The sequence below is a fragment of the Trachurus japonicus genome, chromosome 15, assembly GCF_045865225.1.
Source record: "Trachurus japonicus isolate A0001 chromosome 15, Traja_1.0".
In the NCBI taxonomy this organism is placed as follows: domain Eukaryota; kingdom Metazoa; phylum Chordata; class Actinopteri; order Carangiformes; family Carangidae; genus Trachurus; species Trachurus japonicus.
The window spans coordinates 6,282,410-6,300,819 of record NC_140921.1 but is presented as its reverse complement, the minus strand read 5'-3'; the positions used below and the strand labels follow the sequence as shown (position 1 = coordinate 6,300,819).

The 18,410-nt window shown below is 40.1% G+C and overlaps 1 protein-coding gene across 1 annotated transcript in view; it reads left to right on the top strand.

Annotated features, from left to right (window-relative positions):
• Window positions 1-18,188, top strand: part of epas1b (endothelial PAS domain protein 1b) — a 58,123-nt gene extending 39,935 nt beyond the window's left edge. Inside the window, exons 7-16 of the mRNA XM_085799370.1 lie at window positions 1,944-2,050; window positions 5,137-5,284; window positions 5,384-5,592; window positions 7,110-7,348; window positions 8,403-8,513; window positions 9,177-9,757; window positions 10,223-10,319; window positions 10,951-11,044; window positions 11,157-11,339; window positions 12,074-18,188. Coding sequence (XP_085655496.1) covers window positions 1,944-2,050; window positions 5,137-5,284; window positions 5,384-5,592; window positions 7,110-7,348; window positions 8,403-8,513; window positions 9,177-9,757; window positions 10,223-10,319; window positions 10,951-11,044; window positions 11,157-11,339; window positions 12,074-12,225 — 1,921 coding nt within the window. The 3' untranslated portion in view covers window positions 12,226-18,188. The remainder of the gene's footprint in view (window positions 1-1,943; window positions 2,051-5,136; window positions 5,285-5,383; window positions 5,593-7,109; window positions 7,349-8,402; window positions 8,514-9,176; window positions 9,758-10,222; window positions 10,320-10,950; window positions 11,045-11,156; window positions 11,340-12,073) is intronic.
• The last annotated feature ends 222 nt before the right edge of the window (window positions 18,189-18,410 follow it).

The following is an 18,410-nucleotide window of genomic DNA, read 5'->3' as shown; positions in this document are numbered from 1 at the left end:
CTACTATCCCTTTAAAGTGTCAAAGCCTCAGTCCACAGAGAAACTGAGCCTTAAAACCAGACATCAGGACTTCCTGTGACTTTGTGACTCCAACCTGACAGGACTTGGTTTCTCTCAGTCTTACCTTAAATCTACTCTATTTACGTATATTCAACCAATCAGAAAAGAAATTCGAGGGAATGGAAATGGACGACAGGGAAGAGGAAGCGGGAGACTGACGAGAAAGAAATTTAGCAAAAGGAGAAAGCAGCACGGACGGAAGGCGACGGTCAGGTTACATAGGTTCGCTTGTTGGTAGGAGTGTGCGCATCAATCATCATCATCATCATCATCATCACAATCATCATTATTATAATTTGATGCTATTTCAGTTGCGCCCGTTTTTGGATTTGAACTTTGTTTTCTTTCTTCTTCTCCCTCATCTTTTCTATCTTCCTGTCATTTTTCTTTTCTCCGTGTCCTTAATTTACTTCACCATCTACCTCTCTCCACCCCCTTTGCCTCTCTTTCATTTTCTCTGCCCTCCCTCTCCCTCCCTCCCTCTCTCCCTCCAGCCTGAGGTCTGCAGCTGTCAGAGTTATGTAATCTGAGGACAAGAGCCTCTGTACCACCAGACCCCTCTCTCTTTCTCTCTTTCACTCTCTCTCTCTCTGGCTCCATCACATCAACTCCATCACCATCCACAGATTATTAATCTTCATCATTCTGTGACTTGATAACTCGTTATTTGTCTTCATATTTCACATTTCTAACCAGGAAAATTCTGGGAATGTGGAAACAGTCGTCAGTTCTGCTCCCGATCATTTTAATCAGAACCACAGAGCATTAGAAATAGTCAATCAGAGCCGATGGATGTGCAGATTCTGCTCTTATCTAATGTTGCTTTTTCCATCTGGACTGGACTTGGAGTAGGCTATGATAAACAGAGCAGTGAACTGGAAATTAGATGTAAAAATGTACTTTTTTACTGAATGTCTATGGATATTCTCATTCATCCAGGTCATCGTTCTTTTTCTGGGCAAATTGAATCGTAGGCAACTGGACTTTTTTACTGAATGCAAACATATCAATGATCTTTTAATAATAAACCAAATAATATGACTTAATTCAACAACTATTAATGTAAAATGTGTTGAAAAAACACCAGTGTTAACGTTGTTTTGCTGATTTGTTTAGAATAAAATACATGTACAGTCTTGTTTTAATACAAAAGTTGCACTACTGTATTGTGTTGTTGTAGTTTTCATTTTTTTTAAAAAGCGCTCACAATCAGCTTATTTATTCAGGAGAAGTTTGGTAAACACTTTTCCTGCCAGAGCGACAGATTTCGGTGGCAGGTGGAGTCAGAAGAAGTCACTAGTCCCAGATTACCCTCGCTGCTCTCCTTATTACCCATAACTCCTTGTGTTCAAGGGTCGTTTCCTGTTTGATTTTGTGTTTATTTTTAATGTGCCACGCTCAAATATCCATGCAACTAAACACAGCTGCACCTGAATGTCTCTTATTTGCTGATCAGATTACTGTGATCCTGTAACTTCCTCCTTACACCTGCACATTAAAGTATTTAGGGGGAGTTGGAGCGAAATAAAAGGGGAAGAAAAAAAAAAGGGATTTTTTAAATGAGCGAACTAAAGCCAGCACCAAAATCCTCATTAACAAAGTGAACTCGTGATGAGAGTGACAGAGAGAGATTATCCGTTCCCAGAAGCAGAGGGAGTTAGTGGAGACAGAGAATGTGAACAATTCTTATTTTTGGACGAGTGTCCACCTCGGTCTGATTTAAAAATCATGTGCGAAGCCTTTTGAAGTGCAGAGGTTCAGGATGGAGAGCAGGATCTGTCTTCTGAGCATCGCGTGTATAAGAAGTTGGAACTAATAACCTGAAATCCTGAGTGTTATTAAGAGTGTGTGTGTGTGTGTGTTTGTGTATGTGTGTTTTGCAGGGTAACAGAACTGATGGGTTACACTCCTGAGGATCTGCTGGGTCGCTCAGTCTACGACCTTTACCACGCCCTGGACGCAGACAGCGTCACCAAGAGCCACCACAACTGTAAGCACACGCACACACGCACACACACACAATCTGAGGGGGTTAAAATGAACATGAATCCAAGTTGGAAGACACACTGACTGCACAGTCGTTTGATTAACAGGATGAAAACAGAGCCACGCCCATTGAGAACTGGAAAACACGTATTTACTCAAAGTCAAAAACTGCGGTTGTTCCGAGTCCGGTGGAGAAACACAAGGACATACAAGACACAAGGAAAAACACTTTAAAAAGGCTCGAACCTGGGATTACTAAAAGGAAGGACAAGGACATAAAATTCTCTAAAATTGACCATAAATCTAAATCTGTATATAAATAAAAGTGTAGAAATAAAAATAGATGTACAAAGTGCAAAGTGCTACTGAGGTAGGTGCGTGTTGTATTGCCATGTGCGTGCATGGATTATTTTGTGTTTGCTATAGGAGTCTGACTGTAGCCAGGTAGAAGCTATTGAAAAAGCGTGGTCTTTTTCTTTTGACTAAAGACAGGATTCAGAAAAACACAACAGGTCAACTGGTGATAAAGGAAACCAGGAAAACACATTCAAAACACCACTACAGGCTCAGTCCCAAAAATCCAGTTTATATTTGTCTGATTCTTTATGCAAAGTGTTTTTGTCGTCTCAAGTTTCTACACCACAGTGTGCTATATGCTATATGTGTGTGTGTGTGTTTGATTTTCTCTTTGTTTGTATGTGTGTGTGTATGTGTGTGAGTGTGTGCAGAGCAGGGACATGGTATTAAGATGTCTTTTATCAAATTAAGCGTAGCCACTGATGGCCTGATGAGGTTTGCACATCTGCTGCCACAAACATAAACATAGTGGACAGGGAACCAGGTGGCCACTATTACAATCTAATGACACTGTGTGTGTGTCTGTGTGTGTGTGCGTGGGTGCGGGTGTTCTGAAGTGTCATGGCTTTTCTCTCCATTGACAGTACAACATCATTAGAGGATCTGAACAACAGTGAGAGAACAAAAGCACAAGTGGTAATTTACCTCTTTAAAAAAACAACAACCTTGGCAACGTAACAGCAGCTTTGTGTGTGTAAAAAAACATACAAACACAGATTTGACCTGCTGCATCGCTCTGGTTTTTCTGCCGTCTGTACTGTACTTACTTTGAAAACCTAAACCACATTTGATTTATTTTCTTTAGTTTGCTGAGAATAAGAGATGTTTCTCCTAAAAACATATCAAATACATCATTTTTAAACACTGTTTTACAACAAATAATCACACAGGATCCCAGAAAAATAAAATCAAGTAATGAAATTTACCAAAAGTCTTTATTTAATCAGGAAATCTTTGATCGAAGAATCAATAAACAGACAAAAAATCAGCACAAGATGATTCATGTTGACTTGAAGTCATTTAAAGATTTTTACTTAAACTAAAGAAAACAAGAATGAGGACTTTTTTTCTGGTCTGTGTGGACTTTATGTTCTGTTTCCTGTTGGTCTCAGCCGTTTGTGTCCACCATCTTCACTTGGCTGAAACATGCTGAGATAAAGGGCTCTCTATCTCTCTCTTTCTCTCTCACACACACACACACACACACACACACACACACACACACACACACACACATGCACACACACACACACACGACCCGGTCTCACGGCCAACGTGACCAGCCTGTCGATCAGCACATGTTAACAGCGTTCCCTCTCTGCGACATCATGTAACGTTGCCCTGATCTTCCTCAGCACACACACACAGAGTCTCACACACACACACACACACACACACACACACACACACACACACACACACACACACACACACACACACACACACACACACACACACACACACACACACACAGTCACTGGCCTTATGTACACTCACTGACCACAGTCCTGGTCCTTTCCCACGCCAGAGCTGAACTTTGGAGCGGAGCCAGCACATCTCCTTCTCAGCTCTTCTAAGTCAAACATCCCACTTTTTCTTTCCTGCAAACTCCAGATGATTTCAGAGCCTTATGCTACAAAAAAAACCACACAGATATTTAATCAATAAACCAACGACTAGACATTTTTATTACAAAGAAACAAACAAAGAAAAACCAAGAAGACACAGAATCACAGCAGTATCTCTGTTACCGACATTTACGGACTGATAAAGTGTCTGTTTCCTTCTGAGGAGTTTGTTCAACGTCTTTTCCTGCTCTGGACAGTAACATGTAAGCGCCTTAATAACTTTACACAAGATTACAGTAAACAGTGATAGACTTCAATAAATCCAGCGCCCATGAGTCACTTGTGAGTAAGGAGTTTGTTTTAGTTCAATGATAATATGTTTGGCGTCCTTCAAAGGTCCTTTAAAGGGTTTCATGAGACTAAGTGGAGCGTTGACTCCTTAAAAACTTAAAGAAGTGTTTTTATTAGCCACAAAATATCACAGTTTAGTTTAGTTTAGTTTAGTTTATTATTCAGATCCCCATTAGCTGCAGCAAAGCTACAGCTTCTTCCTGGGGTCCAACGGTATCAAATATACAGTCAAAAATACAAAAACAGAAACATCATAAAAATTAAAAACAAAAAACAAGTGAGCAATAGTAGTCCTAACTCTTCGCAGACCTTCTTTACATCAGAATACATGGAGATCTGCCTTTATACAACATGAATGACCTTTAACTGATCAACTCCAATCAAAAATGACCAAACTCCAGATTCAGGATTTTCTCCCAAGAGGGATAAGTAAAAAAAAAAAAAAACCTGACTCTCAAAACCCTTCAAGTCTCACTATGTGGGACAGGAGGAAACAACATCCTAATTTGAGGCTTGGCACCGGTGCCAGTTCACCTGAAAGAGACACTTCACTCATTATATTACGATCATAAAAGACTTGATCAGACCAGGAAGCGAAGACGACGTTTGTTTCTGCAACGTCAAACCATAAAAGTAACCGTCTCTGTGCTGAGACCACAACTGGCTGTTATGGCTGGCTGTCAGTCTGAATATGATCATGGGCAAATGGATCAGTTCCATACTACAGCTCCTTTTGTGGCCCAAAAACACTGTGCACTCACAGCTCACTCTACTCTCCCTTTCTCTCTCTGTCTCTCTGTCTCTCTCTCTGCAGTGTGCACCAAGGGTCAGGCCGTGAGCGGTCGGTACCGAATGCTGGCGAAGAACGGAGGCTACATCTGGGTTGAAACGCAGGGAACTGTCATATACAACAGCCGCAACTCCCAGCCCCAGTGCATCGTCTGCGTAAACTATGTCCTCAGGTGAGCAGAAAGAAATAAAAAGGTAGAGGTAGGAACTCAATACTGTAGCTGCATCTTCACATCAACCAATCCTGAACTTCACTTCTCACAACTTTGCAGCGACATCGAGGACAAGTCGATGATCTTCTCCTTGGAGCAGATGGAGTCCCTGTTCAAGCCGCGTCACATGAGCAGCTTCTTCACCGCCGGAAGCGCAGGCGTGACCGGAGAGCCGGGAGAAACCCTCTTCACCAAGCTCAAAGAGGAGCCGGAGGACTTGGCCCAGCTGGCTCCCACGCCCGGAGACACCATTGTCTCCCTCGACTTCGGTCTGTATCCACTTCTGTAAACGTGTCTGTTGGTGATGTCAGAGATCCAATCCAATCCATATATATATATAAAGCACAATTTTAAATGAACACAAAGGTTTCCAAAGTGCTGTACAGGTACACTACTCACAAAGAGTTAGGGATGTTTGGCGTTTGGATTACATTTCAGAATGCACCTAAAATGCACTATAACCTTTACAGGTGAACTTAATTTAACCTTCTCTAAACTTTTGAATGCACATGTCCAGTTGTTCAATGTTTCAGTACTTATTGAATAACATGCTGTTCTCTAACAAGGTGATTAACCACAAAAAACACAAGCACCATCTGATTTAGTGGTTCAGTTGTCATTGAACCACTAAATGTTCTGGTTCAATGACAGTTTGTATACAGTCCTCTTCTCTCTCCCTCTCCTCTCCACCATGTTCACATGTTGACATCATGAGACCAAGACAACACTTTGATCAAATTGATCAAGTTATGAGACGTTGAGATTTTTGTTGTGATAGCCACCACTGTTGTTAGGCAGCTTTTGTTTGAGATAAAGAAATGACCATTGCATCCTTCTACTTAAAAGGCTTTCATGATAGTTCACTGTAGCATGAACTTTTTATAGGTATTAGATATTTGACAAGATATTTTTGTCAAATATCCCTTACTTTTTGTGAGTAGTGTAAATAAAAACCATAAAACACAATAAAAAGACAAAATACTAAAGATAAAAGACACAATAAAACATAATAAATAAATAAATAGACTGTCCACCCCAAATAAAATATCTGTGCACATGAAATCAACAACCTACGTAGTGTGAAAAGCCAAAGAAAGGAGGATAATGTGCGGCATTGTGACCCTGTGAACCATGACACCCTGGACAGTTAGTAAAACAAGGATACAAAAATACATATATATATATATATAGCTCTTGAAAAAATTAAGAGACCACTTTAAAATGATCAGTTCCTCTGGTTTTACTATTCATAGGTATGTGTTTGAGTAAAATGAACACTTTCTCCCAAATTGGAAATAAAAATATTGTCATTTAGAGCATTTATTTGCAGAAAATGGCAACAGGTCAAAATAACAAAAAGACCTCGTATAATGCAAAAAAACAAGTTAATATTCATTTTAAAACACAACACTACTTTTTAAACTTAGGAAGAGTTTAGAAATCAAAATTGGTGGAATAATCCCAATTTTTAATCGCAGCAGTGTGTTTTTTAAATTTTATTTATAATCTTTCTTCCTCGTTAAATATGATTTGGTTCAGGTGAGCAGCGAAGTAGAGTGAGGTGAGCTTGTGTTGGAGTTCAATAGACACTGGAATCGATGGCTGCTATACATGTAGAGATAAGGCTGATTTATTAAGAACATTTTGGAGTGGTCTCTTTATTTTTTCCAGAGCTGTATATACTGTATATATATATATACTATATACGTATATGTAGCTTCAGATTTGGCCTCAGCTGTTGCAGCGTCTCCACAGTGTTTTTACTCTTCCCCCTGTCTCCCTTCAGCTCCTCGCCCTCAGTTCGAGGTGTCGGCCGCTGCCATGCTGCCTCCCGGAGCTCCATCCTGGGCCAGCGAGAGCCACAAGGCCGCCGCTCCCCCTCCTCCTCCGGCACCGGGCCAGACCCCGGCCCCCGCTGCGCCTCCAGGGGACATGGCTAACATGGCGGCGGCTACATTCACGGTGCAGCAGAAGCCGCCGCTGCCGCCGAGCAGCGCCACCCCGAGCCTCAGCAGCTGCTCCACGGTAAATTGAAAAGAGTAATTAGTTTGTGGACGAAGGACCGGTTGTGTTTGTTTCACGCGGCAAAAAGTCAAAATCTTTCCAAGAATATTTGTCTTATTTCTTGTCAAAATGTCTCATTTCTAGTCAAAACTAAACTCTTTTCACTTAAAATAAGAATCATTACCTAAAAAATGAACTTGTTTATAGATAATTTTCATTTGTTTCAAACTAATTTTAACTTGAAATAAGTAGAAAAATCTGCCAGTGAAAGCAAGTGTTTTGTGCTTGTAATCAGAAAGAAAAACTTGATCCACTATCAGATTTTTCTACTTATTTCAAGTAAAAAATATGCTTGAAAGAAGTAAAAAGTGTCTAAAAACAAGCTACTTTTTAATGTGATGAGTCTTATTTTAAGTATAATGAGATTTGTTTTGACTAGAAATGACATTTTGACTAGAAATAAGACAAATATTCTTGGTAAGATTTTGAGTTTTTGCAGAAGCAAAGAAGCTAAAAGCTTTCTTCCCTCCTGATGTCTAGTCTGATGAATGATGCTGAGCGGGTGGGTCTTGGTAGACTGAAGTGTAACAAAGACATTAAGTAGGTTGGGAGCTTCCCGATCAGTGCTTTGTAAATAAACAAGAGGCAATGTTGCTCTCTACGAGAAGTGAGAGAAGACCAACCCACTCTTTCATATAAGACACAATGATGTTGAAAAGAGTAATTAGTTTGTGGGCGAAGGACCCGGTTGTGTTTGTTTCATAGATTGTTACTTTCTGTGTTCAGTGAGGTGAGGGGGGTGGGTGGGGGGGTAGAGTGTGAGTGGGGATGATGGGGGGGGTAAAGGACACCGACAGTGGGCAGTGTGTGTGAGAATAACGGGGGTGGATATTTGGAAGCCACAGGCTCTTAGCAGTGAATGGCGCCTTTGTCAAAACTCACTTCTCGCTCCTTGTCTCTGTGTTTCTTTCTCTTTGCACTCTGTTCTCTCTGATTTCCTCTGTGCTTCTCTTGTTCTTCCTCTCTGCTGCTCTTCAACCCCATCCATCATCCCCTCCTCCCTCCCTCTCTGCAGCCGAGCAGCCCAGGTGACTACTACAGCTCCGTGGAGAGCGACCTGAAGGTGGAGCTGACTGAGAAGCTGTTTGCTCTGGACACAGAGGACGACAGTGCTGAAAACACTGAGGTGTGTTTCCTGATTGTGCCATCGCTCCACATTTTTGGCAAATTGGCCCATTGCCATAATCCCTATAGTCATAGCAGTAAATTCATGCAAAACCGCTGATGCGCGTTCCCGTCGGGGTCAGTTTTTCATCAAGCAGTCTCTGTATTTCCCTCTAAAACGACTCTGTGTGGTAACGTTGTGTTATTATCTCATAGCGTGGTGAATGTGCAGGTCACAACTTGTCCACCAGAGCGTTGTGGAGTTGCTGGATTGTGTATTTGATGAGTTTGATGAGGGAAACCAAGAAATCCCATGAGCCTCCGTAGCGTAGCTCTGAGCAGCTTACGGCTCTGCTCCGCCGTTCTAAAAATAGCTTGCACCGACAATTAAAGGTAACAAACCTACTGCTATGACTATAGTGATTATGGCAATGGGCCAATTTGCCAAAATGTTGAACTATCCCTTTATTCTGAACAATGAAGAGTATTTTGGCAGTGTCATATTTACCCTTTCCAGTCTGAACAGTAAAAATAACTAGATAATCCCACAGACAAAGTTCCTCTGAGGTGGTCTCGGGGCATCACTCCTCTCTCCTGGGGTTTTCGAACTTTGGTCCGATCTTGTCGAAAGTACTTTTTGTTTCATTTTGAGCAAAAACCATGTCTTCTTCTTTCACTTTCCCAGAGGGACTTAAGTGACTTGGACCTGGAGACTTTGGCTCCTTACATCCCCATGGACGGAGAAGACTTCCAGCTGAATCCCATCATCCCCGAGTCCTCGGAGCCGCTGCTGGAGGAGGGTGGTCCTCCTCCGGGTCCGGGCGTATCCATGGGGAACGGCAGCCTGCAGAAAACACGCCAGACATCCCAGCAGCAGAGCTTCAGCAACATCACCAGCCTCTTCCAGCCCCTGTCCTCCCCTCCTCATCAGCCCCAAGGCCTCTACCAGCCCCAGACGGCCGCTGCGTCCTGGGCCACGGGGGAGAAGAGAGGCTCCGGCCCGGGAACCATGAGCCCCCGCGTGGGCTCCTTCCCCATGTTGGGGCACATGCAGAACCCCCCGTACCGGGCCCCGGCCAGCACCCCACTGTCCTCCATGGGCGGCCGGCAGAATCTGCAGTGGCCACCGGACCCTCTGTTAACTTACCACCAACAGCAGCAGCAGCAGCAGCAACAGCCACAAGCCGCCAAGGCCTACCTGATGGACCACGGAGAGACTCGCCCGTCCTGTCAACAGAACATGACACATCTCATGCACAAACAGAGGTGATGATTATACGGCTGGCTAGGGCGATACGCTTTTCTCCCCGATTCGATTCTTCTATGATTTTTTTGGATGCCGATTCGATTTAAATATAGAAAAAACAGGCTTCTGAAACCGTTCTGACAAAATGAGATATAGACTGAGGTAAACTGCTACATTTTAACATTTATCTGCACACAAATACTGTAGGAGCCCATAAATTAACATACTCCATTATAAAGTGAACTTAAACCCTTTTCAAAACCTGTACTCTCCGTATGTAAAAAAGGCTAACAAATGCACATTGCACAATATTAAAAAAAGAAATCCCCCCCCCAAAAAATCGATTAAAAAAAAAAAAAATCGATACTTATGTGAATCGATTTTTTCTCCCACCCCTAGTGATGATGCAACGAAAAAAAGAGAAAGAATCAGAAGCATGCAAAGAGTAAATGAGATGTTAACTCTGCTCATGTGTCTGTGTGCAGGTCCATCGACAACTTCGTGCAGGCCTACAGAGACATGAGTCCCGCCAGACTGGCCATGACCAACAGCTTCAAGCGCTCCTTCACCCAGATGGCTGTGGTGAGTTTCTCTAACGATGACGACGACTCACGCAGACTGACTCAGCTCAGCTCTACTCGTCTCTTTTGGTTTTCAATCACGCAGAAATTCAAATATCAACTACATGAGACTGTTTTCTTTTCCTTTCATTAGCCCTGACATAAGACATTTCAAAATAAGGTGCATGAGAAACAACATTACAATAACCAAGACAAACAGATATACAGCTCCAGAGGTTATAGGGAAAGTTTGACACAATATTACATTATATTTTAATTCAAGTAGGCAACTTCAGGTTTGCACAGCTTCTATTGCATGAGGTAGATGACGTCACAATAGCTTTGTGAGTTGTGAGATTCTCTGGTAACATGATGCAAAAAAAAAAAAAGCATATACACTATACTTTGTCTAGTTTTTAAAGTAAGTTGCTTATTAACAGACAAATGGTGGAAGTAATGTGACTTGAAATTTAAACAAATCACGATGCATACAAAAAAGGTTTTAACATTTATAATCACGACTTCATGATTTATAATAAGACCAATATTCCTTCAACCCTGAAGAAAGGAAAGGATAGTTTTTCAGTTTTTAAAAAAAAAACAAAGCTGTGTCTGCTGCTCATGGTGAAGTGTCTGTGTCACTGTTTTTTCAGGGTGAAAATAAGCCATCAGATAACACATGGAAGAAGATGAGGGGCGACAGCTGTGTCGTCATGGATCGCTCCCTCAGCGCAGGGTCACTCACAGGTAAGAGTGAAGTGTCAGGACAACATCTCTCTCTCTTTCTTTCTCTCTCTCTGTCTCACACACACACACACACACAGCTACACACCTGACCTTTCTCTCTCTCCTCTCTCAGAGTCGGGGATGAGCAGGATGATGCCCGGCAGCATGGCCTCGTGTCTCAGCTCCCTGCAGCAGCAGCACAGGAAGTCTCAGTATCCCGGAAACGGGATTGCCGGTCTGAACGAGAAAGTCTTTCCCCAAAAGAGCTGCAGCTACACCAACAACTACAACATGCTGCCTTCTAACAAGAGCGAGGGTGAGCTGAACGGACTTCAAGAGAGTTAAATTACCTAGACTCCTTATTGAATCATTTCATGCTGTGATTGATTTGTTCAGGTCGTTTAGGAGACAAATGTGCCAGTGCATTATTATTATTTCAACCTCTTTCCAGTACAATTGAACTTGTTTCATGTTTTTCTAAGAGAAGTTTAGTTTTTCTTTTTATACACTGCAAAAACTCAAATATCTTACCAAGAATATTTGTCAAAAAATGTCATTTCTAGTCAAAACAAATCTCATTATACTTAAAATAAGACTCATTACATTAAAAAGTAGCTTGTTTTTAGACACTTTTTTACTTCTTTCAAACATATTTTCACTTGAAATAAGTAGGAAAATCTGATAGTGGAGCAAGTTTTTCTTTCTTATTACAAGCACAAAACACTTGCTTTCACTGGCTTTCAAGTGAAAATTTGTTTGGAACAAGTGAAAATTATCTAAAAACAAGTTAATTAGGTGATGAGTAAGTGGAAAGAGATTAGTTTTGAATAGAAATGAGAGTTTTTGCAGTGTACTTTAATATTTACTGTTACATTTCTTGAAGAAGTTAACTTTAAATAGGAAAATGGACAACATTTGACAGATTCTCTTTGCTAGTTTTAAGGAATATCAGATTTCTATGTCTCTAGTACAGACCATAATGACTTGATAAACTTAAGACTGTAGTGTTAAATCACTCACACAGACCCTCTTCCTCTTGTGGTTTTCCAGGTATCGCTAGTCGTCTGCTGGGCCCCTCCTTTGAGCCCTCCTGTCTGCCGGAGTTGACCCGTTACGACTGCGAGGTCAACGTCCCCCTGCAGGGAAACCTGCACCTCCTCCAGGGCTGTGACCTGCTGAGAGCCCTGGACCAGGTCTCCTAGAGCCTCCTAGACCCCCAAACCCCAAACCCTAAACCCCACCACCATTGACCCGGACTCAACCCTGGCCCTGAACCTCAACCTCAACCTGCAGCCCGAGACTTACTGTAGAGCCTAAATCTTCACCTTCATGCCTCTGGGAGTTTTTTCTGAAAGTCCTGAGGTTAAGCTACAGTACCTATAGGGAATGGTATTCATAACCACATCCTGCCTTATTTAGCTGATGTGACTCGGCCCCCCACACTGGTTCTTTCTGTCGTTCTGTACCATCTAAACTAAACAATCTGAGACATCAGGGTCAAGCCACTTACGCTACTAAATCAAATCAGATGCAAGTTGATCACTGATGTGCGAGAGTTTTGCCCTGCATTGAGATTGAGCTGACCACACAGAGACCCCTAACCCTAACCCTAACCCAACATGTATAAGATAAGGTGGGGGGGGAATAAAAAGGCTAACACGGGACAATTTACCAAGAGAGTAGAAAACGATGTCCTGTGTTGTCACAAATTGTCTGGTCACCGCCGCCGGGTCTTTGGTGTAAACGGGGTTTTAGACACGGCAAGCTCTGCCCAAACACCTACAGCCATACACCACGTCCTACCAGCTACTCCCTGTTGCCGTGGCTACAGTGGGAAACCACGATGGGGGAGGGGATGTGGGGATGTGGGCAACTACAGCCCTGATTTGAACTCTATGCAGCTCGGTTCCCAGCCTTATACCTTCTCCTGACCAGCTGCCTCATTTAGCTCAGAGGAGAGGATACTATACTACCTACACATTAACAGAGACACTGTGTTCTTTTCACTTAGTGCATTTCGACCAGCAGTTAGACCCCAGACCACTTTTCAAGTCGAGCAGGAGTTGGGCACCGTGAATTGGTTCTGACTTGTAGCCATTTTTAATAAAATCATTAAGAACCGAGGATTCTTTTACAAAACACGGCCTTTGATTCTGCTCATTGATTCCCAAACTTTCTGATAACTAAGGTGCAACATAACAACAACGCTGGTAATACTTTTTATTGTTATTTTATCCTTAAAATTTGTAATCATCGTTAGAGGCCAGAAGGGATAAAACTATGAAATAATACATAACATGAAACCAGCAGAAATTAGACCAAAGACTGGAAAATAATTAATAGATATTTGTGAACAAGATTTTATTTATTATAAGTATCACATTTATCTCTATTCTAATATATCAATAGGTGTGTTTCTATGACGCTGCTTTAAGTGCAATTTGAAATAGTGAACTTGAAACAATATTTTGCAAAATTTAAATTATGGCATCTGAGAACATCCACCAAAATTCACGTAACTCAGTGGAAACATTTGCAAATTGTGTTTAGTTGAATTTTCTTAAGAATAAATAGCTTGTATTTTGCACAAAACAGAATGATATTATTTTGCTTCTTGTCTGTAAGACAAGTTTAGTTTTATTTAAAATTGAGGTAAAAAACAGCATTAAACTTCTATATTTCTGCATTTTTGCATCATTACACACTTCACGTCTTCTTTAATGATATTTAAATTTCAGGATCATCAGTAAGCAGAATCAAAGTGTCTCTTCTTGTCCCAACTCAGTCACTGTTCGTCAACATCAGCAGCTGTAGAGCAGTAAGTCAACGTTAAACTGGTGTTAAACAGGAGTCGTGCATCAGTTTGGGTCAATTTTAATTACATATGCATTATTATTTTTATTTTAGTTATTATAATTAGTCTATATTTCTGTTATTGAATTGAGACACTTTAACTTTTATCAAATCTCCCCACGTTATGTAATCCAAAATCGACAGGACACTTTACCGTATCAATACTGCTCTCGTTTATTTTTTATGTTCTTACTCGACCTACCAGATTCTCTTTTTGTGTGTCTCACAGACACATTAATAAACATATATTGCAATACATGTAGGCCTACTCTACTTTAAGTTGAATATTGTTAACTTTTGTGTTTTCTATCTTTTCATCCTCCTTGATTGATCTTAACATGTTTCTCACTCTGGTGTGACTACAGGGTTCGTTCTTATTGTGCAATTACTTCATTTAATAGTCAGCAACAAAGCTAGCTTGTACAAAGGAATCTGGCTTGCACACTTACACTGTAAGAGTTCACACGATTTTATGTCACAGGCGTACACACACAAACACACACACATGCACACACATACACACTCTACAGGCATGCAATATGGAAAAACCAGGTGTGTGCACAGGTTACAGTATACAGTATGTAAGGGGGGTTGGGCGACCTCTACTACAGTTACTGTAGGTTTTATTTAGGCTCCCTACATAAGTATAGTGTATAGTTTCACATTTTGTTATTATTTTTTTAAATTTAATTTTATCCACCAGCAGACTTTTAAAACTCGCCTTTCTCAAATAAAATATAATAATAAACATGAAGTCTGCTTTTCACATAAATTTGAATTAGAAATGGAATTACAGTACAATTTCTATTATAAAGCTGTAGGACTACAATACACAAATATTTTCATTGTTAAATATGTTCAATTACTACAACTTTATCCATAAATCAAAATATGACACATGCAAGAGCAGAGCAGGAGCAGCTAAACTTACATTTTACAAGCTTTGCCATTCAAAGCAGTCCACAAATGACTGACTATTCCCAGCCTATTACAGTACCTATGATGTAACGTTGAACTAGAGGAAGTCTAATTTGGCCAATCAGAGGGCCAGATGAGTAGGTGGGCATCAGAGCCAAATAAATAAATAAATAAATAAATAGAGCTACACCTGAAAAATCACCAATTTAATGTTATATTTAGGCCCTGTAAACTGTTAGATCACCCCTGTGCACACCATTGCAGAAACCAGACAGTGTGAGGTCAACTACATAATCACTTACTCATTCAGATGACACATACTGTACATGTACATAGCAGCAGCAGCAGCCTGTGAAGTGACTTGAAGGTGGAGTGCATGTGTATTATTATTCTTTGTGATTCGGACAAGGCCAGTTTTTCCTTCTATTTCCACAGTGACAGTGGCCGCCAATACCAGGAAGCTTCAACACCGAAATATATCAAAACAAAGAATGATGATGATGGACTAAAAGAGTAGGAATGGAGCTGAATTTTATTTTCAAAGTAAAAAAAAATACTTTCGTTTTCACCCAAATCTTGGTCATCATCCGCAGTTTTATTTCACTGAAAACAAGTTCTCGACATTTTTCTCTCACAGTTTCCTCTCTTGTGCTTTCAAACTATTTTTTCTTAATCTCACTCTTTTCTCAAGGTAATTGTCTTTGTGTGGTGACCACTTTTGAGTATGAATTATAGAGCTTTGTACACATATACGTTACGTATTTTTAAAAAAAGAGACAAAACTAATGTTGAAGATAGTGTTTATGTGTTTTGGTACTTTGTCCTTTATCCCTGTAGATCCCTCGCAGTGCTGTGTCCTCTTGTGCTGTTTTTCCATGTTGTGGCATTTTTTTTTTTATTCTTCCTCCAGAGTTTTATCCTAAAATATCTATTGAATCTGTTGGCTGGCCAGTACTGTTTTTTTGTTCTTGCTTTAAGAAGATAAAACAAAAACAAACAAAAAAAAAGAGAATAACAACAGGAAAAAAAAGTTCAGATTTAAAGATAAATATCGGTTTTCTAAGTTTCATTTTTCAGATATGTAGCATTTTGAATATTGTAAAAAAGGTGAAGTTGCCACATAATTAATTGCATAGTTTTCCAGTTGCATATACTATATATACTGTAAAAGCAATGGTGCTTCATAGATCACATATATGTCATTTTTAGAACTTTGATTACATCTCTTGGATCCACTAACACTGTATTTTTACGTTCTCCACTTCATGTCATGCTGAGATGTTCTTTAACGTTCATTTGAATCCATATTATGTGCCTTATCATGACTTTGTGGTTGTCTTAACTCATATCTGAGTTCACCCTTCAAGAGCACAGTTTGATTCCTGTACCTGTAGATGACGTCCTTCAGCACAGGGGCTATTTTATTATTGAAAATGATCCTACTGTAAGTTGACGTTGCATTTCTTAAATTTCCATTTTGTTTGCAACGTTAATTTGACTGTATCTCCCAATGATTGTTGCCAATTAAAAGCCAGCTGATAAGAAAGCCTGATATTACAGCAGAAGCTTTGCATTTGTTGGGTCTGCTTACCTTTTGTCTTTCGACCGTCACAGTTGGGATGATTTTCATAATGAAAGCCCCTGGTTTTGTAGTCCACAGCTCCTTTTGTAGCCTAGTGATGGAACATACATTAGAAACCTCATACTATATCCCAGTAGAAACCCCCAGTAGAACCCACTGTAGATCCCCTGGTGATGACGAGTCAAATTTTGTGTTAAAGGTTTTTAAGGAAATGGATTCCCCAGCTCATCAAAACGACCTAACAGTCTGTCTGTTGATGGAGCTGCTTGTGGGTTTTTAGGTTTAGTTGAATGAGACTTGACTGCACAGTAAGAGATCTCTTATATCAGAGGGGGTCAGAAGTGTTTGACAAAGTGTTCGACACATTTGAGAGTCTTCAAACCAGGAGAAATGCTGATAAAACTAAAATCTGGAGTAAAACTGTAAGACAAATCTGAAACTGTACCTTTTTTAGAGGCAAAAAAAAAAGAAAAACAAACAAAAAGCGATGATATTGAAGTCCAAAGCTATAACGATTAAACCCAAGGTGAAAAAAACTTGATTTTTAGTCGTAATGAGGATGGACATTATCCTGAGAGGCCATGTTGAGTGATGTGGAGTTGAAGAGAGGTACATCCTGCTCAGCCTGCCCACTGATGCATATCTCTCCACTCAACACCATCACTCATCCATCTCTCCTCTCACTCTCCATCTCTCTTCACTTTCTTTCAACAACATCAATTCATTTGTTTTCTCTCCTGATACATGAGCAATTGCATTAGATAAGACGGCACTCAGATTGGACAGTAAAGAGACGCCTGCAGATGGTGTAGGATCATAAGGAGTATTTCAAGACTTTAAAAAGTTATGGCAACTTTAAGGGTTTTAGAAATCTACATTAAGTGCTTTGAAACATGCACATGGAAGAAGAACAGCACCTCAGACGGCCTTTTTCGCTGATAAGATTTATCCTAAATTGCATATTGTATGTGGAAAGAGTTGGCTAGATGGAAGTTGATTTTAAAAATATAAAGTGTAGACAGAGGAGAAGCCCCACTTCCCCATATTTTGGCTAGCTTTTGCTCCACTAGCATCAGACTAACAATTTGTATTTAGAAATGTACAAATTTATGCACTTTAATTATTTAACCAAGATTAAAAAAAACAAGGTCTCTTGTTGGTGTTCAAAAAGTACACCTCTGTTAGCATTGTTTGAAATGCTAACATTGTTTATTGTTGCCAGAATGAAGAAATTGTAAAGTTTTACTGCCCTGTGTCAGTGTGTAGTAAATATTTGTCCATCTTAGAATATAGATGACACCAAAAATGGATTTTAGAGACTCAGAAAGATGGAATAATGCAAATGTATGAGAATTTAGTGAGATGTTAGTGAAATGGATGCTAACCAAATATGGGCGGGGCTTTAGACCTCTACTTTCACTCTAGGAGGCTCATCACCAGTCTTCATCAAACTGTGCTGCTTGAAGAGTTTTCCCCCAAACAAAAGTGACAAAAAGTTTCAGGTTTTAATCTGTTCATTCATCACACTCTCTCTTTAATGACAGTATCAGCATTTTGTTGTGTCTTGTGTAACAGCAGCATTTTTGTTTTCCTTATGGGATCCATGTTCAGCTATTTCTGTTTTTGTCAATGTCATATAGTACAGTAATATTAGCTGATTCTGCATTCTATGCTTAAAAAATCATATTGATCTTATTATTATCATATATTGTTATCATTGTTATTACTATAAGGGGGATTTAACCCGATAAGAAGTTTGTGTTTCTGCACTGATATCTTATTATTAAAGCATACTGATCTTACCCTGCCTCACTGGCTTCACGTGTGGTTTGTTGTAGTTGAGTTTATTGTACAAGACATTTTCTGTTCTGACTGAAACATTAGAAGCTGTGAATAAGTTGTAAAAACCATAGATTTTTTTTTATTACTATCATCAAGGAAGATGGAAGCATCAAGGAACTACATAAATTGTCTTGTGAGGCTGTTGCCTTTGTTGTGAAACTCCTTTTTGTATTTCAACATTTCCATGAGAAA